General features: G+C 46.6%; 1 protein-coding gene across 4 annotated transcripts in view; it reads right to left on the reverse strand.

Moving 5' to 3' along the window:
• Positions 1 to 21875, reverse strand: part of ABCC11 (ATP binding cassette subfamily C member 11) — an 81404-nt gene that overhangs the window by 8894 nt on the left and 50635 nt on the right. For 3 of the 4 annotated variants that reach the window (XM_043898391.1, XM_043898390.1, XM_043898388.1), the window contains 9 exons: positions 21776 to 21865; positions 19507 to 19610; positions 13644 to 13841; positions 10262 to 10488; positions 10000 to 10137; positions 8569 to 8755; positions 4116 to 4205; positions 2743 to 2932; positions 888 to 1047 (listed from right to left, as the gene is read on the reverse strand). In XM_043898391.1, the coding sequence (XP_043754326.1) occupies positions 888 to 1047; positions 2743 to 2932; positions 4116 to 4205; positions 8569 to 8755; positions 10000 to 10137; positions 10262 to 10488; positions 13644 to 13841; positions 19507 to 19610; positions 21776 to 21865 (1384 nt within the window). Of the gene's footprint in view, positions 1 to 887; positions 1048 to 2742; positions 2933 to 4115; positions 4206 to 4347; positions 4404 to 8568; positions 8756 to 9999; positions 10138 to 10261; positions 10489 to 13643; positions 13842 to 19506; positions 19611 to 21775; positions 21866 to 21875 lie in introns of those variants that run through there. The other variant, XM_043898392.1, reaches the window with a different exon arrangement.

Genomic DNA, 21875 nt, shown 5'->3' on the forward strand with positions numbered 1-21875 from the left:
ATCCTTGTATTAATATTATAACTTGACAGATCTTACACGTCTACAACTCTCCTCACCCTTGAATGTGAACTTCTGAGGGGAGTAAGGGCACTGATCATTCATCCAATTGTCCCCAGTCCCTGGCACAATGTCTGGACCTGGCAGAGGCTCAGAAAAGGCAGGTTAAGTAGATGAATGAAGGAATGAATGAATGATGGGTAAATAAATAAATGGATAACTAAAGCTCTGTGATTAGTCTATCCTCTTGCCTCTAAGATAAATGCCCTGTATATGAGGCATCCAGCTGCATTTTCACGCCTCATCCTTCTACAGATTCCATACCTTGGACTCCCACATGCCTGAGGAGCACAATCAAGCAGCAGCCCTAACCTGGATGATCTCCAGATTGCCTTCAGAGGAAACAGAAAGTGTGGAGAGAAGGTCAGAGACCCAGTTCTATCTGCCTCACTGATGGGACTGCCTGGATGGCAAACATCCAGCTTAAACAGTCCCGTTGGCCTTATCCAGTGGGAGAGAGAAGAGAATAAACCACATCCAGACATGGAAAGATGTGGTCAACCACAGAGCAAACACTGATAGTGATCTGAAATCTGACCAATCCCATCAGGGTTTTTAAAAATTAAAATTAAAAATAAATAAATAAATAAAAATTAAAAAATTAAAATTAGGCCTTTTGTTTAGGCCTTTTGATTACAAAGTGTTCTTGTGTGTATCCAGGCCTCATTCATTCCTCAGGGACATCTCTTCTCCCACCAAGGAGAGAGCAGAGGCCCAGAAACTGGGACTCTGGCCACAGGTGACAAGAGGCAGCCCAACCCTAGGGATCCGCCCAGTGACTCCTGCTGGGAGACTGTCCTCCGCACAGGCTGCCTCAGCCCAGCGCTCACCTGATGGTCCCTGACAGCAGGACTGGATCTTGAGGGATAACCGAGAACTTGGACCGCAGGTCCTCTAGGCCAAGGCTGCAGATGTCCACGCCGTCGATGAGGATGCGGCCACTGGCTGGTTCTACCAGGCGGAAAAGAGCCACCCCCAAGGAGGACTTCCCTGCAGGGCAAGAATAAGCGGGGCTCTGTCTCCTGAGTCTTCAGGAGGGGCACACAGGTCAAACCTGCTGTCCACCCCAGACTCCCCTCCCCGTGACCCACTCCTTGTCATCACGAACCAGAGAGGGCAGAAGAGGCTCGGAGTCTCCAGTCTCCACCCCAAGCGGTGCCTGAAACCATGAGCAGCTCTTACTGCCTCAACCAGAGGGCATGAATGGAGCTCCTGGGTAAATCCAGCCCACACACAAGTCTTGTTTTACACACACACACACACACACACACACACACACACACACACACACACGGTGTTATTGCTGCTTTTTAAACTCTTTGCCAGCATTAAAAAAAAAAAAAAAAAATCCAAAGAGCCAGCATATAAAAGCTCAAATTGCATGATTCTCTTTGAGAGTCAGTAAAATGGGTGACGCTGGGCCCATATCCCCTCAGGCAACAGACAGCTGGAGCCAAGCGTAGCTGCTTCCTTAAGAGGGGACAGTATTCAAGTTCAATGCGCTGCCCTCCCCTCCCTCCTTTCCTCACACCCCAGGCCCATCACGTGCATCTGAGTTTTCAACCTCTGCTCTAAAAGGTAAGGTCGATGTGAGGGGCAGCCACGTGTCTTGTTCACCTTTGTGTTTCCAGGCCTGGCATATAGTAGGGGCTTGCTAAATACCTACTGGATGAATTCAGTCAATTGGACCATCTCTGCTTGAGAGTGGCTCTACGTCAGACCTAGCCCTCTCAGCCCAGCTACAGGTGAGAAACGGAAAGGGAAAAGCACATGAAGGAACACAGCTGGGACCTCTTCACTTTGCAGCAGTACAAGGCCTGCAGGGGCCTGAGGAGACAGAGACTTGGGAGGCTCCGGTCATCCTGGGGGGCTACCTGGAGGAGGCAGCCCCTGGAGCCCAAGGCCGGGGTCTGAACAAGGCAAAAAGTGGAAGGGGGTGAATACCCTTGGGTCAGAGCTCCCAAAAGTGACGAGAGGAAGAGAGGGAAGAAGTCAGCCAGGAGAAAGGAAGTAGGGAGAGGCAGGTGGAGAAGGAGGTGGTCTAGAGGAGGAGGGGAGAAGAAAAGGAAGAAAGACCAAAGTGTTAGTCATTCAGTCCTGTCCGACTCTGTGATCCCATGGACTGTAGCCCACCAAGATCCTCTGCCCATGAGATTCTCCAGGCAAGAACACTGGAATGGGCTGCCATTTCCTTCTCCAGGGGATCTTCCAGATCCAGGGGTCGAACCTGGGTCTCCTGCATTGCAGGCAGATTCTTGACCATCTGAGCCGCCAGGGAAGCCCAGGCAAGCAGGTCTTCACCCTTGCAGAGCCCTGAACGCCCCCTGCAGGAAGCACTCGTTCCTGCACCCTGTTCACCCTTCCATCTCTCCTCAAACATTGGCCTCAGAGTCCAGGCCACTGTAGTTCAAGGGTCCAACTCTGTGGCTCTGTTAACACCACCCGTCTCCTTCCCCAGGGCCTTCACCACCAAGGCGATCTTTTCCATTCCTTATTTGATGACCTGTCAACATCTGTCCCCTCCACTGGAATCCCACAACAGCAGTGACTATGGATTTTGTTCTTCTAGCACAAAATGAGGCCCCAGTAACTATGTAGGGTCACTGAGTCAACACATGTCTGAAGACAAGTCTGACACCCAAATCCAACGTTGAAGACAGGGCATGTCCTGGACGCTGAGCTCACCAGAGCCTGTCCTTCCCACGATGCCCACCACTTCCTGGCCGTGAATCGTCAGGTTGAGGCCATGGAGAACAATAGGCGTGTTGTCTCTGTATTTCATCTGGTAATCCTGGAATGTGATTTCCCCATTCTGTGGCCACCCATGAGGACAGTTCACGCCTTCTATGTGTAAAGGAGCCTCAGGGACACACATCTCGTTTTCAAAGAGAGAAAAAGAAATCAATGATTATCCATTTCTGCCCATCCCCTGCTGACTCACTGGCCTCTAGGTGTTGGGTGTGTGAACCATCCCAGCCTGCCCTTGAACCAGGGTTGAGCCACCGCCATGTAATCAGAGGAGCATTCCACCCCCAATCACCTGAAATGCACATGATTTTATCCCCAAAGAGTGAGAAACCATATTGGTAAGTTCCCATGTTATTAACATAGAAAACTCTAATTTACCATGTGAGGCTCTACAGACACAGAATCCAGAATAATGATAACCGGGACAGCAGAGTTAGCTTACTCCTGTGGGTTGTGTTTTAGAGCTCAGAGCCCTTGGGCAGACAATTTCTCTCTATTCCTATACATAGAGGTAGGCAATTTTAAATGATTTCACAGGCAAGGAAATAGAGGCTCACACAGGTCAGATGACATGTTAAGATCACACAGCTGATGGGTGGATGACCGGAGACTCAAACCCAGGGCTGCCTGACTCTAAGCCCACAACTCTGCATTGAGCAAGGTGGCTGGATTGGGGGGGAAGATTCCTCCTCTGGATATTGGGATAATAATTCAGCTAACCATATTAAGTTGTTTTGTGATTCCATGAAATAAACTAGATATCATTATACTGAGCCTTTACTATGGGCCAGGCACTGCACTAAGTGATTTACATAGGATGTGATCTAATCTTTGTAACAACCCAATGACACAGATACTGAGGTCTGTCTCATTTCATCAGTGGGGAGCCGAGAGGCTGAATAAGTCACAGGGTTGCACAGCTGACTCAAGGAGCAAAGCTTAGACCTGAACCCAGGTGATCTGTTTACAGAATCTGGATTCTTAAGTACTATGACATAAATAGAAGCAATATTAATAACAATTATTATTGTTATCATCATTATTATATTCGAGCAAACCTCTCTCTTCTAAAAAGAGCAGATCATTCCATCTACATCTAAGAGTGCCATGAGGGATGTAGTCAAAATGAACTGATGGGTGTGGAAGAGCTTCTGAGAGATGATGTATACCGTGCTGGGGAGTTGAGGGGGAAGGACCAGAAGCCAGCTGCCTCCTGGGAAAATCTCAGGGCCCCGGAGGTGCTGGGGCTTGCAGAGGCTGGATGTGAGACTTCCACATCTCCCTGCACAAAGCCCAGACCTGTGTCCCACCTTCATGTACTGTAGTATCCTCTCCGCAGCTGTCAAGTACGCCTCTGCCTCTGAACAAATCCGGACACTGGCCTGGAAGTTGGACGCCACCTGGAACAAAGGAGAAGCATCTGACTAGCAGGCTGTAGGGGTGAGCGCAGGTTCTCACCGCTTCCAAAGGTGGGAAATTGCCATTCCTCCTGAGTAGCTCCTCAAACCAAGACAACTTCCCCTTCAGGGAAGGAGCAGGTACCTCCGGTGCCCCGCTGAGCTACTTCTGGGTGTGGCTGCAGCTGTGGTGGGCCGCTGGAGGAGAGAATCCCACCAAGCCTGTTTCACCTCAGGAACCCTCGGTTTTCTGTTCGAAAACTTTGTCCATACCACAGGAGCCCACTCAGCCCAGGTGCAGCCCAGAAACATGGGAGTTACAGCCCTTGGGAGCAACCCTCTCCTAGTGGGGAAAAGAGCCACTAGATAAAGTCTCCTATCTCTTGCCCTTCAGGGACAATCCTGTTAGTTGAGCAATCCTGTTAGTTGGTCATAGAGCAATGACTCTCAATGACACACTCCTGCAGTGCAATTCCTCCTTCCCTGTCGCATGCTCCTGCTCCTTGGTTCTTTCTAGGGAGCATCTCACAAATAATCTATCTGCATCTGAGTCCTTGTCTCGGGCTCTGCCTTCAGAGAAACCCAGACTAAGAGGAGTCTCAGGAATTCTTAGGAATCGGAGGCACCACAGATGAGGAAACGGAGGCCCAGAGAGAGGAAGTGATACACACAGAATCACCCAGAAACCAGAGGCAGAGCTGGAATGGGGGCCCCAGTTTTGATGCTCTGCACCCCTCAGGCCATGCAGAAGGTGCCAGGCAACAACTCTCTTACACAGCCAGTCAACAAACTCTGATGGAGGTGCTGGGCCAGGCTCCATGCTTAAAGTGCAGCAGACCCAGGCCCTGCCCTCAAGGAGCACCCAGGAGAATGGGGAGAAAGACAGGTCCATAGAGAAGCATGATAGAGTCAGCATACAGCTCCGTCACGGCCACAGGACAGTCACTAGACGAGGGCCACTGGGTAGGCTTGCTGGAGAGGGTGGCACTGGAGGTACGTTTTTAAGGAGAGGTGGGATTTAGCCAGCTAAACATGGGTGGAGACAAGTGTTCTAGTAGAAGGACAGTCTTGACAGTAGTAAAATGGCATCATCCATTCAGGGCTCCTCAGGCCATGTGACTGTGGATAAAGCAAAGGGTACGTATGGGCTAGGGAGGCTAGGGACGGAAAACCTGTCTAAGTCAGAGAAGAGGCCACCATCAAGAAATGACGCTGAGCTGGGAAAGGATACCATACACAGTTGACTACCTATCAACAGCCGGTCCCATCTTCCTTCCTTGCAGACACACCTTCTGTTATGTTCGGGTGTCTGGCAGCCTGAAATTCCAGGGAGGCTTGGTTACTTCAAACCGATCCTATTAACCCCTATCCTCTCGCCAATGACTGGTTTAGCAGTGAGCCATGACACAATTCTGGCCAATGAAGCACAAGGAAAACTCAGATGTGAGTATTCTAGGAAACGACTCCTTGTTCTTACAAGGGGGCACATGGAAAAAGTTCTCTCCTCTCCAGCGTTAAGCAGTTTCTGGATGAGGATGAGTTATTTGGGGCTGAGCAGCCATTCTGTGAACTCGAGTAGACAATCCTGAGGATAAAGTCAGACTGCGGATGTCAGAGCAGAAAAATCAAAGATCATGGTGTCATGATAACCCAGTAAATTAGCCAACAGAGGACAGCCCTACCTCAGCCTTCTGGTCACATCAGGTAATAAGTTCCCAGATTGCTAAGGCCATTTTGAACTGGTTATATGACTTGTTTTGGCTTATAACCAAAAGTATCTCTAATATTTACTAAGAAATCTCTCAGGGCTACAAAGCAACATTGTGTGTGATACCTGCCTCCCAAAGCCTAAATTTCCTCCAGAGTACATGCAGGAGTCAAAGTCTGACCAGAGAAGAGAGTGTATGTGGGGTCTAGGGCTAGATTTAAGGGCCTGGAATGTAAGTCGATGGCTTAGGTCTAGTGCATAAAGAGACACGGAGTCTCTAGAGGGTCTAACCAAGGTGATGACATGAGGAAAACCAAAATTAAAGATCACTCTGGAGTGGGGGCTTCCCTGGTAGCTCAGCTGGTAAAGAATCTACCTGCAATGAAGGAGACCCCAATTCAATTCCTGGGTCAAGAAGTTCCCCTGGAAAAGGGAGAGGCTACCCACTCCAGTATTCTTGGACTTCCCTTGTGGCTCAGATGGTGAATAATCTTCCTGCAATGCTGGAGACCTGGGTTTGATCCCTGGGCTGGGAAGATCCCCTGCAGGAGGGCATGGCAACCCACTCCACTATTCTTGCCTGGAGAATCTCCATGGATAGAGGAGCCTGGCAGGCTACAGTCCATGGGGTCACAGAGAGTCAGACATGACTGAGCCGCTAAACTGAAGAGAGTGGATGGGCAAGGCAGGGGAGCTGAGAAGTTGTTACCCAGAATAGAAATTAGACACTCAAACAGAACATCAGACATTGAGAAGAAAGGATGAACCTGGGGCCATTCTTTAAGTCCTCAGGCCCCCTGGCAGAGCTCCTCCTTGGTGTCCTGTGGTGGGACAACTGGTCAACCTTGAGCAAACACCCGTATACATGATGCACCTGGGAGAGCTAAGCCTCCACCCACTTTTTGCTCCAGCACCAGATAACCAAGGCATAGCGTTCACCAGGCAGGGGGCATGTCCTTAGTGACTCGTGTCCCCCAGGACTCCAGCGTGGGGCCTCTCCCCAGAGTTCTGGAAGGCTCGGGGTAATTCTGCAGTGGGCTACATGCACATGTGCTTGTGTGTGTACAGGTGTGTGTTTATGTATTTGTGTGTCAGAGAAAGCGAGAAAGAGAGAGAAGAGTGTGTCCCACCATGGACAAACCTGTCTCTCAGTAACTGTGGGAGCACAGGCAAAGTAACTCTGGAGACTCTAGCTTCCTATCTGTAAGCTGGGAACCATAATAGGGAACGTTCATCCAGCATTTATTCTGAGCCAAGGTTTTTAACATGTATGAACCTTTGAGTTTACAGATATTACTCACAAGTCCATGATTCCAGAACTTTTATGATCTCCCTTTCATAAAAGGAGTAAGGAGGGTAACAGATTTCCCCAAAGTCACATAGGTGATAAGGCACAGAGCCTGTTGAGAACCTGCACCTTCTAAACCATATGTTCTTAACCACTTGGCCGCATCTCATGGAATGTGGTGACAGTTAAATGGAAGAAGCACAGCAAGTGTCCAGCAGGGCATGGGCTCAATACAAGCTCCCCAACTGCCCACTTACGGCCTGGGGCTGCTATCTGTGGGCATGAGCACCACACAGCCACCTGCATGGCCTGCGCACCCGTGGAAGAGTCTGCACACAGGCATGGCCATGTGGGCACAGCACACATGTGTGTCTGCCACAGGGTTCAACAAGGAGCAGGAAAGAGCCCCTCTGCACCCAAAAGGATGCCTCAGCATGGGGCACACAAGACCCAAGTCCAGTAAGAGAGAAAGAATGAGAGAGGATGGTTAATGACTACCCCCGTGGGAGAGAGTGCCAATGGAACTGTGTACGCATGGTTTCCTGAGTTTCCAAACTAGCCTCCCAGCCCTCCGTGGAGAGCCGTTCCCCAGGACTTTGTGGACATAAGGCTTGGCCCTGATTCTGGGCATGGAAGAATTCAGGCCATGAGACATGCAAAGCTTCTACACCAGGGTCCCCTCAAGAACCCATTTTAAAAATTAGATTCCAAGACCCCGCCCAACCAGGACCTGACTCTGAATCGCTCCCCTGTGCTCTGGAGCGTGGCCCTCCCGTCAGCTCCATGAGCCCAGCTGAATCAGCCCACCGGGCTGGGCCAAGCACTCGGGTTCAAGTCTGTGCACTTTGAAGCCTGACAGGCCTGCCCCAGAGGAGAACTGGGAAACTTACATTTTAAATAGCCTCCCCAGATAGCTCAGAAAAGTGACAACTGACTCAGGGTATGTATAGTAAAGTAAAAAAGACACCACAGGAAACCAAGAGGTCAATGGCCTTGCCCTGGCTCTGCTTCTAAAGCTCTGTGCATTCAGACAGTTCCTTCCCCTCTCTGGGCCTCAGTTTCCCCATTTACACTATAGGAAGGTTGGACTCTGCTGTCTCTGGGCTCCTCTTCTATATTCATATAGAATCCCAATATTCTATGATTCTGTTAAATACCTTTCAATATAGGCTTCCCAGTTGGGAAGTGACAAGGAAACAGAACAAACCTGCAGATTCAGAAAGCCAAGCCTCCAGTTCATAAGGTCACAATTGGCCAAAAGCCAAGGTGTAACCAAAGCCCCACAGAGCCCTGAGTCTGCCCACAGGCCACAGCCCACTAACAGCCTCCTCCCTGCCCCCCGCCCCGCTGTCTGAGAGCCCTCCCCTCACCTGTAGGACGAGGCTGATAGCCATGGCTTTATAGGAATAGGAGGCAGAGGAAAGGCCGAAAACCAAAAACAGGGCCACAACCAAGGTCACCAGGTTGGTTATGAGCTCCAGCCTCAAGGCCACCCATCGCGCGGAAGACAGAAACAACAGCAGGTAGTTATTCTGTACATCTGTCAGCTTTTTAAACCTGACAAAGAACACAACATGAAAGTCACATGTGTTTGTCTAACCCAGGGTTTCCTAACACTGGTTGCTTTCTCCAGCATCCAGCTCCCCAGTCTCACCAAAGAACCAACGAAGAAAATTGGAGAGGATTCCTTCCTACTCCTTTCTCAGCCATGGAGTTCACCTGACCCCAGATCTAGGAGTGAGCTCGGACCGATTTAGGCCTATTAGCAGTTTTCTTCCCCTGGCCTTGATGATTGATTTAGGATGGGTAAGTTACTCTATTGGACCAACAAGATTGAAAAAAGGCCCAGATTTGTGAGTGAATGAAGGAAAGCAATCCCTTCTTAGTATCTGTCCACCTTGTTCATGGCTGTATCCCCATTGGGTGCTGAGCACCTGGGAGGTTCTCAGTGTTGACTAAATGATTCCTTAGTCCTAGTCTCTGCACAGTCCTTGGGTCGCTCTAGCGCCATTGGGAGAGCTGGCACTATGGTTCATCCAATATTTCAGTTAACAGAGCACACACCATCTCCCACGCCCAAATCTTTCCTGGCTTCAAGGCCACCTGAGATGCTGCCTCCTCCCCAAAGTCTTCTCTGATCCCAAGCTGCGGGTTTTCACTTTCTCCTCTGAAACCCCAAGTCATTCTACCTGCATTTCTCCTACTGCATCATATTCAACACTTGTCTTATTACAAAAAAATACATCTGTGTCCCCTGTCTTCCATTAGACTGCAGACTTCTTGTAGTTCAGTGCAGACCATGTTTGACTGATGGTTACAAGTAGAAAAGTTTATGTTATACGATTAAACCTCAGCAACAATCATAGGATTTGATTATTTGTTTCAACAAACATTTAGAAGGCAAATCTATGGGTGTCAATAGTGAAGAAAATTCTTTTATTTAGAAAGCTATTGTTCTTTATTATTCTATTGTATTTAGATATCTGTTTGCAAGTGAAAGAAAAAAATGCAATAAGTAATAATATGGTAATACATCATAGCCTTCATTATATTAATATGTGTATATAACAGCACAGGTCTTTAAGACTGACAGACATTTTTCATATCACCTACATTTTTTATTCTTATAAGTACCATCTTCCAGATGGGGTTCTGGAGGTGCAGTGAAATAAATGGAATAAAACAAGGATCTCTCTGATTCTTCTGAGGATGGTGCTATTTCCGGGTGCTCTGTTTCCCACCCTTCCTGTCACCCACCATTGCCACACTCCCCGTCACCCTCAGAGAGCAGAAGGACTCACTCATCGATGAAGTCTTCAGTTTTTCCATAGACGTGGATGGAGCTCAGGCCCTGCAGCGTGGTGAGGATGTGGGAAAACAAAGGGGAGCAGCTGTAGTTCTTCAGTCTCTTGAACACATTGATGACCCTCTTGAACATCCTGCATTGAGAACGGGAGTGAGTGACCTGAGCCATCTGCCTCTGACACCCTCCAGTTCTAGGTCGGTCCTAGACTCCTACCCCTAGTCACAAACCTCATTCACAAGCAAAAAGAACCCACTCACCTAAAATAAACCAGGCAAATAAAGAGGATGATGACTCCCATCAGCAGGATATAGGGAGATAGGAAACTGATTATCAAGAGGATGATGATCACCACCAAGGACAGGAGCAGACACTGTTCAACCACGATGGGCAAGAACTGATCCAGTTCATCCATGTCCCCTGCAAAGCAGTTCAGAAGCCGGCCAGTTGGGGTTGTGTCGAAGAAGTGCATGGGGCAGTGGGACACCTGTGAGAACAAAAGCAGCCCAGATCACAAGGCTGTCTGCACGCCTTGGTGGGGGCTTGATGATGACACCAGGTATCCTCAAGCTCTGAAAGATGTACAGAATGCAGGCTAAAGGATATCCAGGGAAGGCAACGTAGAGCACTGCTTAAAGGCAGAGGCTCCAGAGTCAATCTGCCTGGACTCCAGGGCTGCCCCAGTCTTCCACCTACTGCTCTGGGACTGTAGGCAAGTTACATGTAAACTCTCTGAGTCTCAGGGTCCCCCTTTATAAAATGGGGATGATAATGATGCTTCAGAGTTGTGATGAGGATTGTACAACTCTGAAAATATACTAAAATATACAATTTCAAAGGGTATATTGGGACCTCCCTGGTGGTCCAGTGGTTAAGAATCTGCCTGTCACTGTAGGGAACATGGGTTCAATACTGGGTCTGGAAAGATGCCACACGCCTCAGAGCAACTAAGCCCATATACCACTACTACTAAGCCCACGCTCTAAAGCCAGTGCTCTGCAACAAGCAAATCCACCATAATGAGAAGCCTGTACACCACAACGAAGAGTAGCCCCCAGTCACTGCAACTGAAGAAAACCTGCACAGAAATAAGTAAATAAATAAAATTGTAAAGAGTATATGCAGGTTTGATCCCTGGGTCAGGAAGATCCCCTGGAGAAGGGAATGGCAACCCACTCCAGTATTTTTGCCTGGAAAATCCCATGAATAGAAAAGCCTGGTAGGCTAGAGTCCATGCAGTCGCAAAGAGTCGGACACAACTGAGCAACCAACACTTTAATATAATTATTTGAGTCATGAAGTGGTTCTACAGCAGCCCTCATGGCAAATGTCTGGATCCTGCTGATAAGTATAGTTTGCTTGCTGTCTAAGGTAGGAGGTCATCATCATCAAGCAGTCGCTCGGTTGTATCTGACTCTGCAACCCCGTGGTCTGCCAGGCTCCTCTGTCCAGGGACTTCTCCAGGCAAGAATACTGGAGTGGGTTGCCAGTTCCTTCTCCAGGGGATCTTCCCGACCCAGGGACTGAACCCAGGTCTCTCTCATTGCATGCAGATTCTTTACACAATCACTGACAAATAAAAGACTAAAGCAGTCACCCCCTTAGACGCTGAGCACTTTTGGGGGGTGAGGGGCTAGGGGGGCAGGACTCAGCTCAGCTGTGGCATGAAAGGGATCTTTCTGAGAGCCCTTGCTCACTAGGGATTAGAAGTATATGGTGGGGACACAGGGTCAGAATCTCTGGTTGCCTCCTTAAGTAGCAAAATCATCTGGTTCTAGTTTTGTTTCTATATTTGTTGATGTTATAGTTGAGCCAATTTTTTCAGAGATTTTTTCCTTTACTTGTGATTATTTAAAACTAGAGGGGAAATTTAAGATCAATAAAGCCATAAAAGGGTGAGCAAAGGGAAAATGTTTAAAATATGAGATGTATTTTCTAATGAAAAAAACTCGAACATTTCTCAAAATTAAAATATAGACTATAACTTTGAGAAGGCCTGGGCACTAGGTGTTTCTAGAATCTGGGAATGTGGAGTTAAAAACTTAGAGACCAGCTAGCTAGTGCCACCACCACAGATTAGGTGGTAAGGACTGCCAGGCCTTGGGGTAACATTTCCCTCTCCTGCCTTCTGGCTCATCAAGCTAGTTGCTTTATCTGAGATGTGGGGAAATGTCTTGGCCTCACCCTCCTAAACTAAAACACAGTTTGTGGGACTTCCCTGATGATCCAGTGGTTAAGATTTTGCCTTCCATTGCAGGGGGTGCTGGTTTGATCCCTGGTCAGGGAACTAAGATCCCATATGTCTCACCGCCAAAAAGCCAAAACACATTGTAACAAATTCAATAAAGATATTTAAAATGATGGCCCACATCAAAAAAATATTTTTAAAAAATTTGCATTGAATCTACAAGGAATGATGGGTGCCCTCATTGCCTCCCGAGAATCCCTCTGAGAAGCCCCTCTCTACAGTTCTCCTGAGCTCCATGCAGCTCCCTGGAAATGTTCTGCTTCTTCTCACCTCTTCATCTTGAACTGGCGAGATCTCGTTCATCCTCACATCTTAGCACAGAGGTCACTTCCTCCAGGAAGCCTTCTTGGACTCCCACCTTCCTTCCACCTTCCCCATGCTTGGGTCAGGTGTGTCATGTTCTTATGGTCTTGTGTGCCCCCACCCCATGGTTAACTCTGCGCATCATATTACAACAGATTATCTTCCTCTCCATCTCCCTCCTTAGGCTATAGTCTAAGATGACCCAAACCCCATCTGCATTGTTCACTTACCACTGTGAACCCAGTGCCTACCCCAGAGCCTGGCACCCAGTTATATTCGATAAGTGAAAGACAGAAAGGACATCTCCAAGAGGTAATGTGATACTATAGATAACTTGGTGTTCTAGCCATAACATACATTCTAACCATAACACATATGGGGTTTCAATTTTCTCATATGTAAGATAAGGGTAACATACCTACTTCCAAAGGAACTTAAGGAAATTAGAAGCAACTCTTTATGTGACTGTGCTCAGCCAACAGAGGCCAGCATTGATAGCTGAGGGCTGACCCTCTAGGAAGGGGCATTAAACTTTTAATATCATGCTCCTAGTCGTGGGAGTTTCAGTGAACCTACCTCATTCTCTGGCCTGCTCCCACCCAGTTAGTGATCCCATGTAAACTTACAACTATATGACATTATATTCTCCAAACCATGGAGATAGCAAAAAAGATCAGCAGTTTTCAGAGGTCTAGGGGAGGGGTATATATAGGCTGAGCAAAGGGGATTTTTAGGGCAGTTTGACTATTCAGTATGACGCTTGATGGCATTCGCATGCCAGTACACGTTTGTCAAAACCCATAGAAGGTACAACACAAGGAGTGAACCTTAATGCAAACTATGGACTTTGATAGATAATAATAATATATCAATGTTGACTCATCAACTGTAACAGATGTCCCCCACTAGTGCAAGCTATTAATAATAGGAGAAACTGAGGGTGTGGTGAAGGGTAAAAGTGAACCCTATATTTTCTGCTCAATTTTTCTCTAAACCAAAAACTGCTCAAAAAATAAAGTCTAATAATTAGAAAAAAGGGTTGAACAAGGTCAAGGCTCACCTGTGGCCATCCCCAGGGCCCAGGCCCATACCTTATTGAAGAGCTTGTTGTGCAATGCTGTGGGTGCCTTCCCCATCACCTTGGTGAAAACCACTGAGAGGCAAATGCTCATGAAGATTGAAAACAGGCCGCTGAAGCCAAACACCAGTTGGTAAAAGGGCAGCTGAGGATTGTCCAGTATGTCACCTGGGTCTGCAGCGGTCCAGTTGCTCTCTTGACTGCTATTATTCTTCAAGAAAGGACAGGGAGTATGGTGTGATAAGAAATATGCTTCATCTTTGTCCCCCATTCCTGACACACAAGTCCTAAAACTTTTGCAGTTTCCTAGGTGATGGGGGTGCTTGGGGCTTCATTTGTGGTAATATTTGGCCTTGGACTCTGGTTTCTGACACAGGTGCTTCTAAGACCTTTGAGGCCTCTGGACAATGAAAGAGTCTTTTGTACCTAATGAGATGACTAGGGGCTGGGGACTCCTAAATAGCTTCAGGATTGGGACTGGTCACCAGAAAGACCAAGTCATGAGTCCAAGCTTGGAACGTTCAGCCCTACTCCCATCTTCTGGAAATGGGAAGAAGCTGGAATTTTAGTTTATGATTCATCATGTCTACGTGTTAAAGTGAAAGTCGCTCAGTCGTGTCCGACTCTTTGCAACCCCATGGACAATACAGCTCATGGAATTCTCCAGGCCAGAATAGTGGAATGGGTAGCCTTTCCCTTCTCCAAGGGATCTTCCCAACCCAGGGGTCTCCCACATTGCAAGCAGATTCTTTACCAGCTGAGCCACAAGAGAAGCCCAAGAATACTGGAGTGGGTAGACTATCTCTTCTCCAGTGGATCTTCCCAAACCAGGAATTGAACTTGGGGTCTCCTACTTTGCAGGCGGATTCTTTAAAACTAAGCCACAAGTTGAAGCCACGATAAAAAAAATCTGAAAGCATGGTGTTCAGAGAGCTTCCAGGTTGGTGAACACATCCATGTGCTAGAAGGGTGGTGTACCCCAACTCTATGGAAACAGAAGCTCCTGCACTTTGGACTCTTCTGTACCTCACCCTAAATATGTTTTCATCTGGCTCTGCATCTGCATCACTTACTGTATCCCTTATTTAAAAACTGATAAAAGTATTTCCCTAAGTTCTGTGAGCCATTATAGAAAATTATCAAACCCAAAGAGGGAGTCATGGGAATCCCCAATTTATAGCTGATTCATCAGAACTACAAAAACAACAGAATGATCTCTTCATTTCCAAGGCAAACCATTCAATAGCACAGTAATCCAAGTCTATGCCCCAACCACTAATGCAGAAGAAGCTGAAGTTGAATGGTTCTATGAAGACCTACAAGACCTTCTAGAACTAACACCCAAAAAAGATGTCCTTGTCATCATAGGGGGCTAGAATGCAAAAGTACGAAGTCAAGAGATACCTGGAGTAACAGGCAAATTTGGCCTTGGAGTACAAAATAAAGCAGGGCAAAGGCTAACAGAATTTTGCCAAGAGAACACACTCATCATAGCAAACATTCTCTTCCAACAACACAAGAGAAGACTCTACACGTGGACATCACCAGATGGTCAATACCAAAATCAGATTGATTATATTCTTTGCAGCCAAAGATGCAGAAATTCTATACAGTCAGCCAAAACAAGACCGGTAGCTGAGTGTGGCTCAGATCATGAACTCTTTATTGCCAAATTCAAACTTAAATTGAAGAAAGTAGGAAAAACCACTAGACCATTCAGGTATGACCTAAATTAAACCTCTTGTGATTATACAGTGGAAGTGACAAATAGATTCAAGGGATTAGATCTGATAGAGTGTCTGAAGAACTATTGACAGAGGTTCATGACATCATACAGGAGGCAAGATCAAGATCAAGATCTTCCCCAAGAAAAAGAAATGCAAAAAAGCAAGATGGTTGTCTGAGGAATACTTACAAATAGCTGAGAAAAGAGAAGCTAAAGGCAAAGGAGAAAAGAAAAGATATACCCATCAGAATGCAGAGTTCCAAAGAAGAGCAAGGAGAGATAAGAAAGCCTTCCTTAGTGATCAGTGCAAAGAAATAGAGGAAAACAATAGAATGGGAAAGACTAGAGATCTCTTTAAGAAAATTAGAGATACCAAGGGAACACTTCATGCAAAGATGGGCACAATAAAGGACAGATAAAGATGGGCACAATAAATGGTAAGGACCTAACAGAAGCAGAAGATATTAAGATGAGGTGGCAAGAATACACAGAAGAACATACAAAAAAGATCTTAATGACCCAGATAACCACAATGGTGTGATCACTTGCCTAGAGCCAGACATCCTGGAATATGATGTCAAGTGGGCCTTAGGAAGCATCACGATGAACAAAGCTAGTGGAGGTGATGGAATTCCGGTTGAGCTATTTCAAACCCTAAAAGATGATGCTGTGAAAGTGCTGCACTCAATATGCCAGCAAATTTGGAAAACTCAACAGTGGCCACAGGACTGGAAAATGTCAGTTTTCATTCCAATCCCAAAGAAAGGCAATGCCAAAGAATGCTCAAACTACTGCACAATTGCACTCATCTCACACGCTAGTAAAAGTAATGCTCAAAATTCTCCAAGACAGGCTTCAACAGTACATGAGCCATGAACTTCCAGATGTTCAAGATGGATTTAGAAAAGGCAAAGAAACCAGAGATCAAATTGCCAACATCTGCTGGATCACAGAAAAAGCAAGAGAGTTCCAGAAAAACATCTACTTTATTAACTACACCAAAGTCATTGACTGTGTGCATCACAACAAACTGGAAAATCCTTAAAGAGAATAGAATACCAGACCACCTTATCTGCCTCCTGAGAAATCTGTATGCAAGTTAAGAGGCAACAGTTAGAACTGGACATGGAGCAACAGACTGGTTCCAAATAGGGAAAGGAATACATCAAGGCTGTGTATTGTCACTCTGCTTATTTAACTTATATGCAGAGTACATCATACAAAATGCCGGGCTAGATGAAGCACAATCTGGAATCAAGATTTCCGAGAGATACATAATAACCTCAGATACACAGATGACACCACCTTTATGGCAGAAAGGGAAGAAGAACTAAAGAACCTCTTGATGAAAGTGAAAGAGGAGAATGAAAAAGCTGGGTTGAAACTCAACATTCAAAAAACAAAGATCATGACATCTAGTCCCATCATTTCATGGCAAATAGATGGGGAAACAATGGAAACAGTGAGAAACTTTATTTTCTTGGGCTGCAAAATCGCTGCAGATGGTGACTGCAGCCATGAAACTAAGACGCTTGCTTCTTGGAGGAAAAGCTATGACCAACCTAGACAGCATGTTAAAAACCAGAGACATTACTTTGCCAACAAAGGTCCGTCTAGCCGAAGCTATGGTTTTTCCAGTTGTCATGTATGGATGTGAGAGTTGGACAATAAAGAAAGCTGAGTGCTGAAGAATTGATGCTTTTGAACTGTGGTGTTGGAGAAGACTCTTGAGAGTCCCTTGGTCAGCAGGGAGATCAAACCAGTCCATCCTAAAGGAAATCAGTCCTGAATATCCATTGGAAGGACTGATGCTGAAGCTGAAACTCCAATACTTTGGAAAAGATCCTGATGTTGGGGAAGATTGAAGGCGGGAGGAGAAGGGGATGACAGGAGATGAGATGATTGGATGGCATCACTGACTCAATGGACATGAGTTTGAGCAAACTCCAGGAGCTGGTGAAGGACAAGGAAGCCTGGTGTTCTGCAATTCATGAGGTTGCAAACAGTCAGACATGACTGAGCGACTGAACTAAACAAAACATCTAGACTTGTGATTGGCACATGAGCAGTCTTATGGGACTGAACCCTTAACCTGTGAGGTGTTGCTAACACTGGATAGGTAGTAACAGAATGGAACTGAATTGTAGTACACCCAGCAAGTGTCCAGGGAGTTGGAGAACTGGTTGATACAGAGGGGAGAAAAAAAAAAACCTGCACTTTGGGTATCAGAGAAATTATGTGTGGAGAGAGGAAAACTGTGAGTTTTCTTTTTTAGAGGTTCAGATCATCTGAGTTCAGGGTGAAATTCAGCAGGGAGAAAAATCTGTCTTCCTGGGGCTACAGAAGACTCAGCAGCCAGCAGAAGGTGAAACTATACGTTAAAACCTCCCTGCTCCCTCCCCACTGCTCTGTGCTGTTCCCCTGGACCACTACAGCATCAGTCTCAGTGGCCTATCTCCTTGATCCAGCTCTTGCCTCCACTCCATTGCCGGCTCTACCCTGATTGTTCCAAACTCAACTCCACTACCACTAGGACTTCTATGCATCCCTCCTCAATGCATCTCTGTCCTAAGGCAGCCTGCTGTTGATATGAGCCTCTTCTCTTCTGGCAGGGTAGGAAATGGCTGGATAAATTACTTCACTCTATGCTGTTAGAAATCTGTGCTAGATGTTCATCTAACATCACCTCTGCCTCCTTCCACACTCTCCACTGTGATTCAGGGAAGACCTTGAGAACTGTTTCTCAGACTCCTTGCCAGCATGGTCTTAGGTTAGATTCTATGAAAGAGAGGCACTCACAGGAAATCTAAAGGCTGAAAGAGAAGCCATTATACTCTGGTGGCAATTGTGGACAGGTGCATGGAGTGTGGAGTTAGGCCAGTGGTTAGTAGGCATCCTTCCAAGGATCAGCCCATTTAGTGCCGCCTGCTGCCAAAATTCCTGGAGTCTGCTTTCCCTCTCTCTTCCAGCCCTTCCAATGGCTGTGTAGCCTCTAACTTGTGGATTAACTCTTTGAAGCTCTAAATATTTCAAGCGGCTCCTGCTTTCCTGACCAAACTCCTTCTGAAACATGACTCAAAAGTTAACCAAATAGAGTGTTTGAAAAACGCGGCCTGGATTCAGAGCACAGAGTTCAAGGCACATTGATGTCTCAGGGCAGGCTCCTTCTCCTCTCTGAGAATAATTTCTGCAAATACAAAATGGGGACAACGATACCTACCTCAGAATGAGGTTGGGAAGATTAATGAATTAATTTGGCACATAACGGCTGAGAGCTCCAGAACCCTCAACACGAACAACCCTGTCCAAACTCCTGCACTAAAAGACTTGACCGAACTCTAGCATGGCTCCTAGAGGCTAAGTCATGTGCCTTGGAGGACCCCAGCTCTCCCCACCTTCATTAAAGTGCCTCTGCCAGGAAAATCTACTGTTTGTTCCAGCCTGCACCTGTGGACAGGCCCCTGATCTCTCTTCCTCAGAGCAGTTACTAAGAAGCACTCAAAGCTGTGACTGTGTATCTCTTGCAACTCAGAAGCATCTTTCTTAAAGATCTGAGAATGATTCCTTTAAAATGTAATCCTCAGAAGGGACAGAGCCTCTGTAGCCCACTCTCTGAGGGAGGAGAAAGCTGGCTGCAGACACTGATGGCTTAATTGTACTGACACTCACCAGCCTTTTGTACTTTTTCATTCTCTGACCCAGCAGAGCCCCGGCTTCCCCTCGTCTCTCATTCTGCCTTTCAAAAGCCCAAATCACTTCTGTGCAAGTCATACTGGAGCTCAGCTTTTTCCCTGCTGTCAGGAGTGATGGATAAAACTTCTCTTCCCTTCTCTAACTCATATTAGAGCAGACTGCAAAGCATTCTTGGTGTCAAGAGCTGTTTGGGGACAGAAACCTCTTGCTTTTATTCCTAGGAGACTGTACAGGTGACCTCTTGCTCTGTGAACACAGGATGCCCAGCTGGGAGGGAGCCCCAGAGTTTCAGCTCCCAAGGGTTCCCTCTAGGGCCCCTTTCATCAGCGTGGCAAGGGCAGGTACTGGGCTTGCCATGGGCTTCTCTAATCCATACCCATGGGGCCCCAAGGAATAAGAAGCTTCCCCATCCCACCCAGGTCCACAGAAATGCACCCCACCCCCACATGGCACTCACCCCTGAGCCCTGCCCCAGCCAGTAGCTCAGCCACCAGAAGTTGAACACCATGAAGAAGACCATTATCACCATGAGAAGGAAAATCAGGCCACAGACCACGTAACCTGGGGGTAGAGAGGTGCCAAAAGAAGGTACATGGCCACACCAGATCCTTGGATCTTCCTCAGACACCCTAGAAGACTAGAAAGAGCTGGGTTCCAAGATTAGAAAGCCCTGGGTTCAAATCCTGGCACAAACTACTTACAAGCTATATGAGCCTGGGCGAGGGACCTAATGTCAGTGACATTCCACTTCCTTACATACGAGATGGTGACGGTAGTCCAGCCAGCCTCAAGGGGCTGCTCTAAAGATGCTATGAGGTAACGTGTGTCAAGTACCCACCCCAGTGCCTGGTTATGTGAGCAGTGTTCTAGAGAAGCTGGTTCCCCTTATGTAAGTCCTGAGGGTTCAACATTCAAAATAACAACAGCTACCTTTCACTATTATGTACCAAGTGCCAGGTAGAGTACAAAATATATGAATTATTTTTGAATTCAGAACGCCTATCGCCAAGTCTCCAAGGGAGGAAGTAACTTGCCCAAAGTCATAGAGCTGGTGAGTGGTGAAGCCAAGGATGGGAAAACCTAGGGTACACACCTTCCTTTCCCATCTACCTCTTGCCCTGGCACTCTACCCACCTATCCAGTCTGTGCCCCATGCCCATATTCTTTTTCTTGAATTCTTCCTTAAGCTCCACCCAAGGGCCAACTCTCTTTGATGACATCTGAGACCATGCTTGGTCCCAGAGATCTCTCTCTCTTGCTACCAGTGGATGAATGTCTTAATTCTCCAGTTAGATTACAGGGTAGGTTCTCAGGCAACTTTATACACCCTCCCCTCCAGAACTCGGCAAGAGCCTGGTTCATAATAGGTATGTCCTAAATACAGATCAATTGGTTTTTTTGGTTCATTCATTGCATTTCACAAGTATTTGCTGCTCTCCTGCTCTGGTCAGGCCCTGTGTTACATCCTGTAAGGATGTTCACAGTGGAAGGGGTGAGGATGGTAATCCCCTACACACAGCCCTCTTCTTCCTCCCTAGACAGGTAGAGAGAAGACACACCTTGTACAGGGTTAGGTTCCAAAATCAATGAAGAATAAAAAGTTGGCATGGAGTCAAAATTACTCTCAAAAATTAAGTTACTCAAAACCACAGTAGCGTATACTTGGTTCATGTTTACAACATTGTACAGTTATATATGCGTGAATTTGGTAACATACACCATTAAATAAAGCAGAAGCTTTGAAACTTTTTATTGCCATCCACCTTCAGATATACAGTCTAATACATAATAAAATGAAAGCTTCACCAATATCACTTCTGCAGATATTTTCTACTTTAGTCACATTTCTACTCTCATTGCTACTTACGACCCACTCAGTTGATTTCACAGCCCACTAGTGGGCTAGGACCTGCAGAATGAAAAACACTGAGATAAAGAGTACGGTGGCACTCTTTATTTCAGTAAAAATATTAATGATATTTGCTTATATTTCTTATTTTCTATATTCCTAATACTTATTCGGGATCTTAATCCTGTCAGACTGCTCGTCCCAAGGCTAGCTAATTCCTAGAGACAGCAAGTAACTCCTTGCAAGCACACCTTTGATATACAAATGAACCAATCCACAGCCCACCCTCCCAATAACCTCTCTTATCAAACTCTCACCCACCAAGCCAATATTCGCCCTCCCCTAAATTACCTTAAGACCAGGTATCAGACAACTAGGACCACCACTATAGCAATGAGCCCTCCAGAATTGTTCAAGCCATCCAATCCTAAGCTTACTCAGTAGGGCTACCCTGCCTCACCCTCTTCTTCCCACGGAAACCCCAATAAAGGCTCTGGGCCCTGCTTCTCTTACCACTCCTCAGCCTCCTAAGCAACGCTGGGGCTTCCCCATGTGGTCCTTCATGGCATGCCATGCCTATTTCTAGGCAAAAAAACCATAAACTTTTCCCTTCATGAAAATAATTTACATGTCTATATGCCTTGACATATTTGATTTTTTAAATGTCAGGTATATTAACACAAATACACATGGAAACATAATTTCTGGCACTGACTACAGTGTTAGAGTTATTATAGTTGAGTATGGCTGGAATTATGCAAGTTGAACTCATGAATGGCATGACCCTTTGTTTCCCCCTACCTCCCATGACCTTGAACATTCCAGTCTGACCCAGCTTCGTGCATAGGCCTGGCCTGGGGCAGCTAACAGCCCATACCTCCGCCTGCCTGGATGTAGTGGTGGTAGACTGTCCACTTCAAGGACCCTTCTTCCATCTTCTCCTTCTGTGTGAGCTGATTTTCCAGCACTGGATCAGG

Source organism: Cervus elaphus, chromosome 4, assembly GCF_910594005.1.
Source record: "Cervus elaphus chromosome 4, mCerEla1.1, whole genome shotgun sequence".
In the NCBI taxonomy this organism is placed as follows: domain Eukaryota; kingdom Metazoa; phylum Chordata; class Mammalia; order Artiodactyla; family Cervidae; genus Cervus; species Cervus elaphus.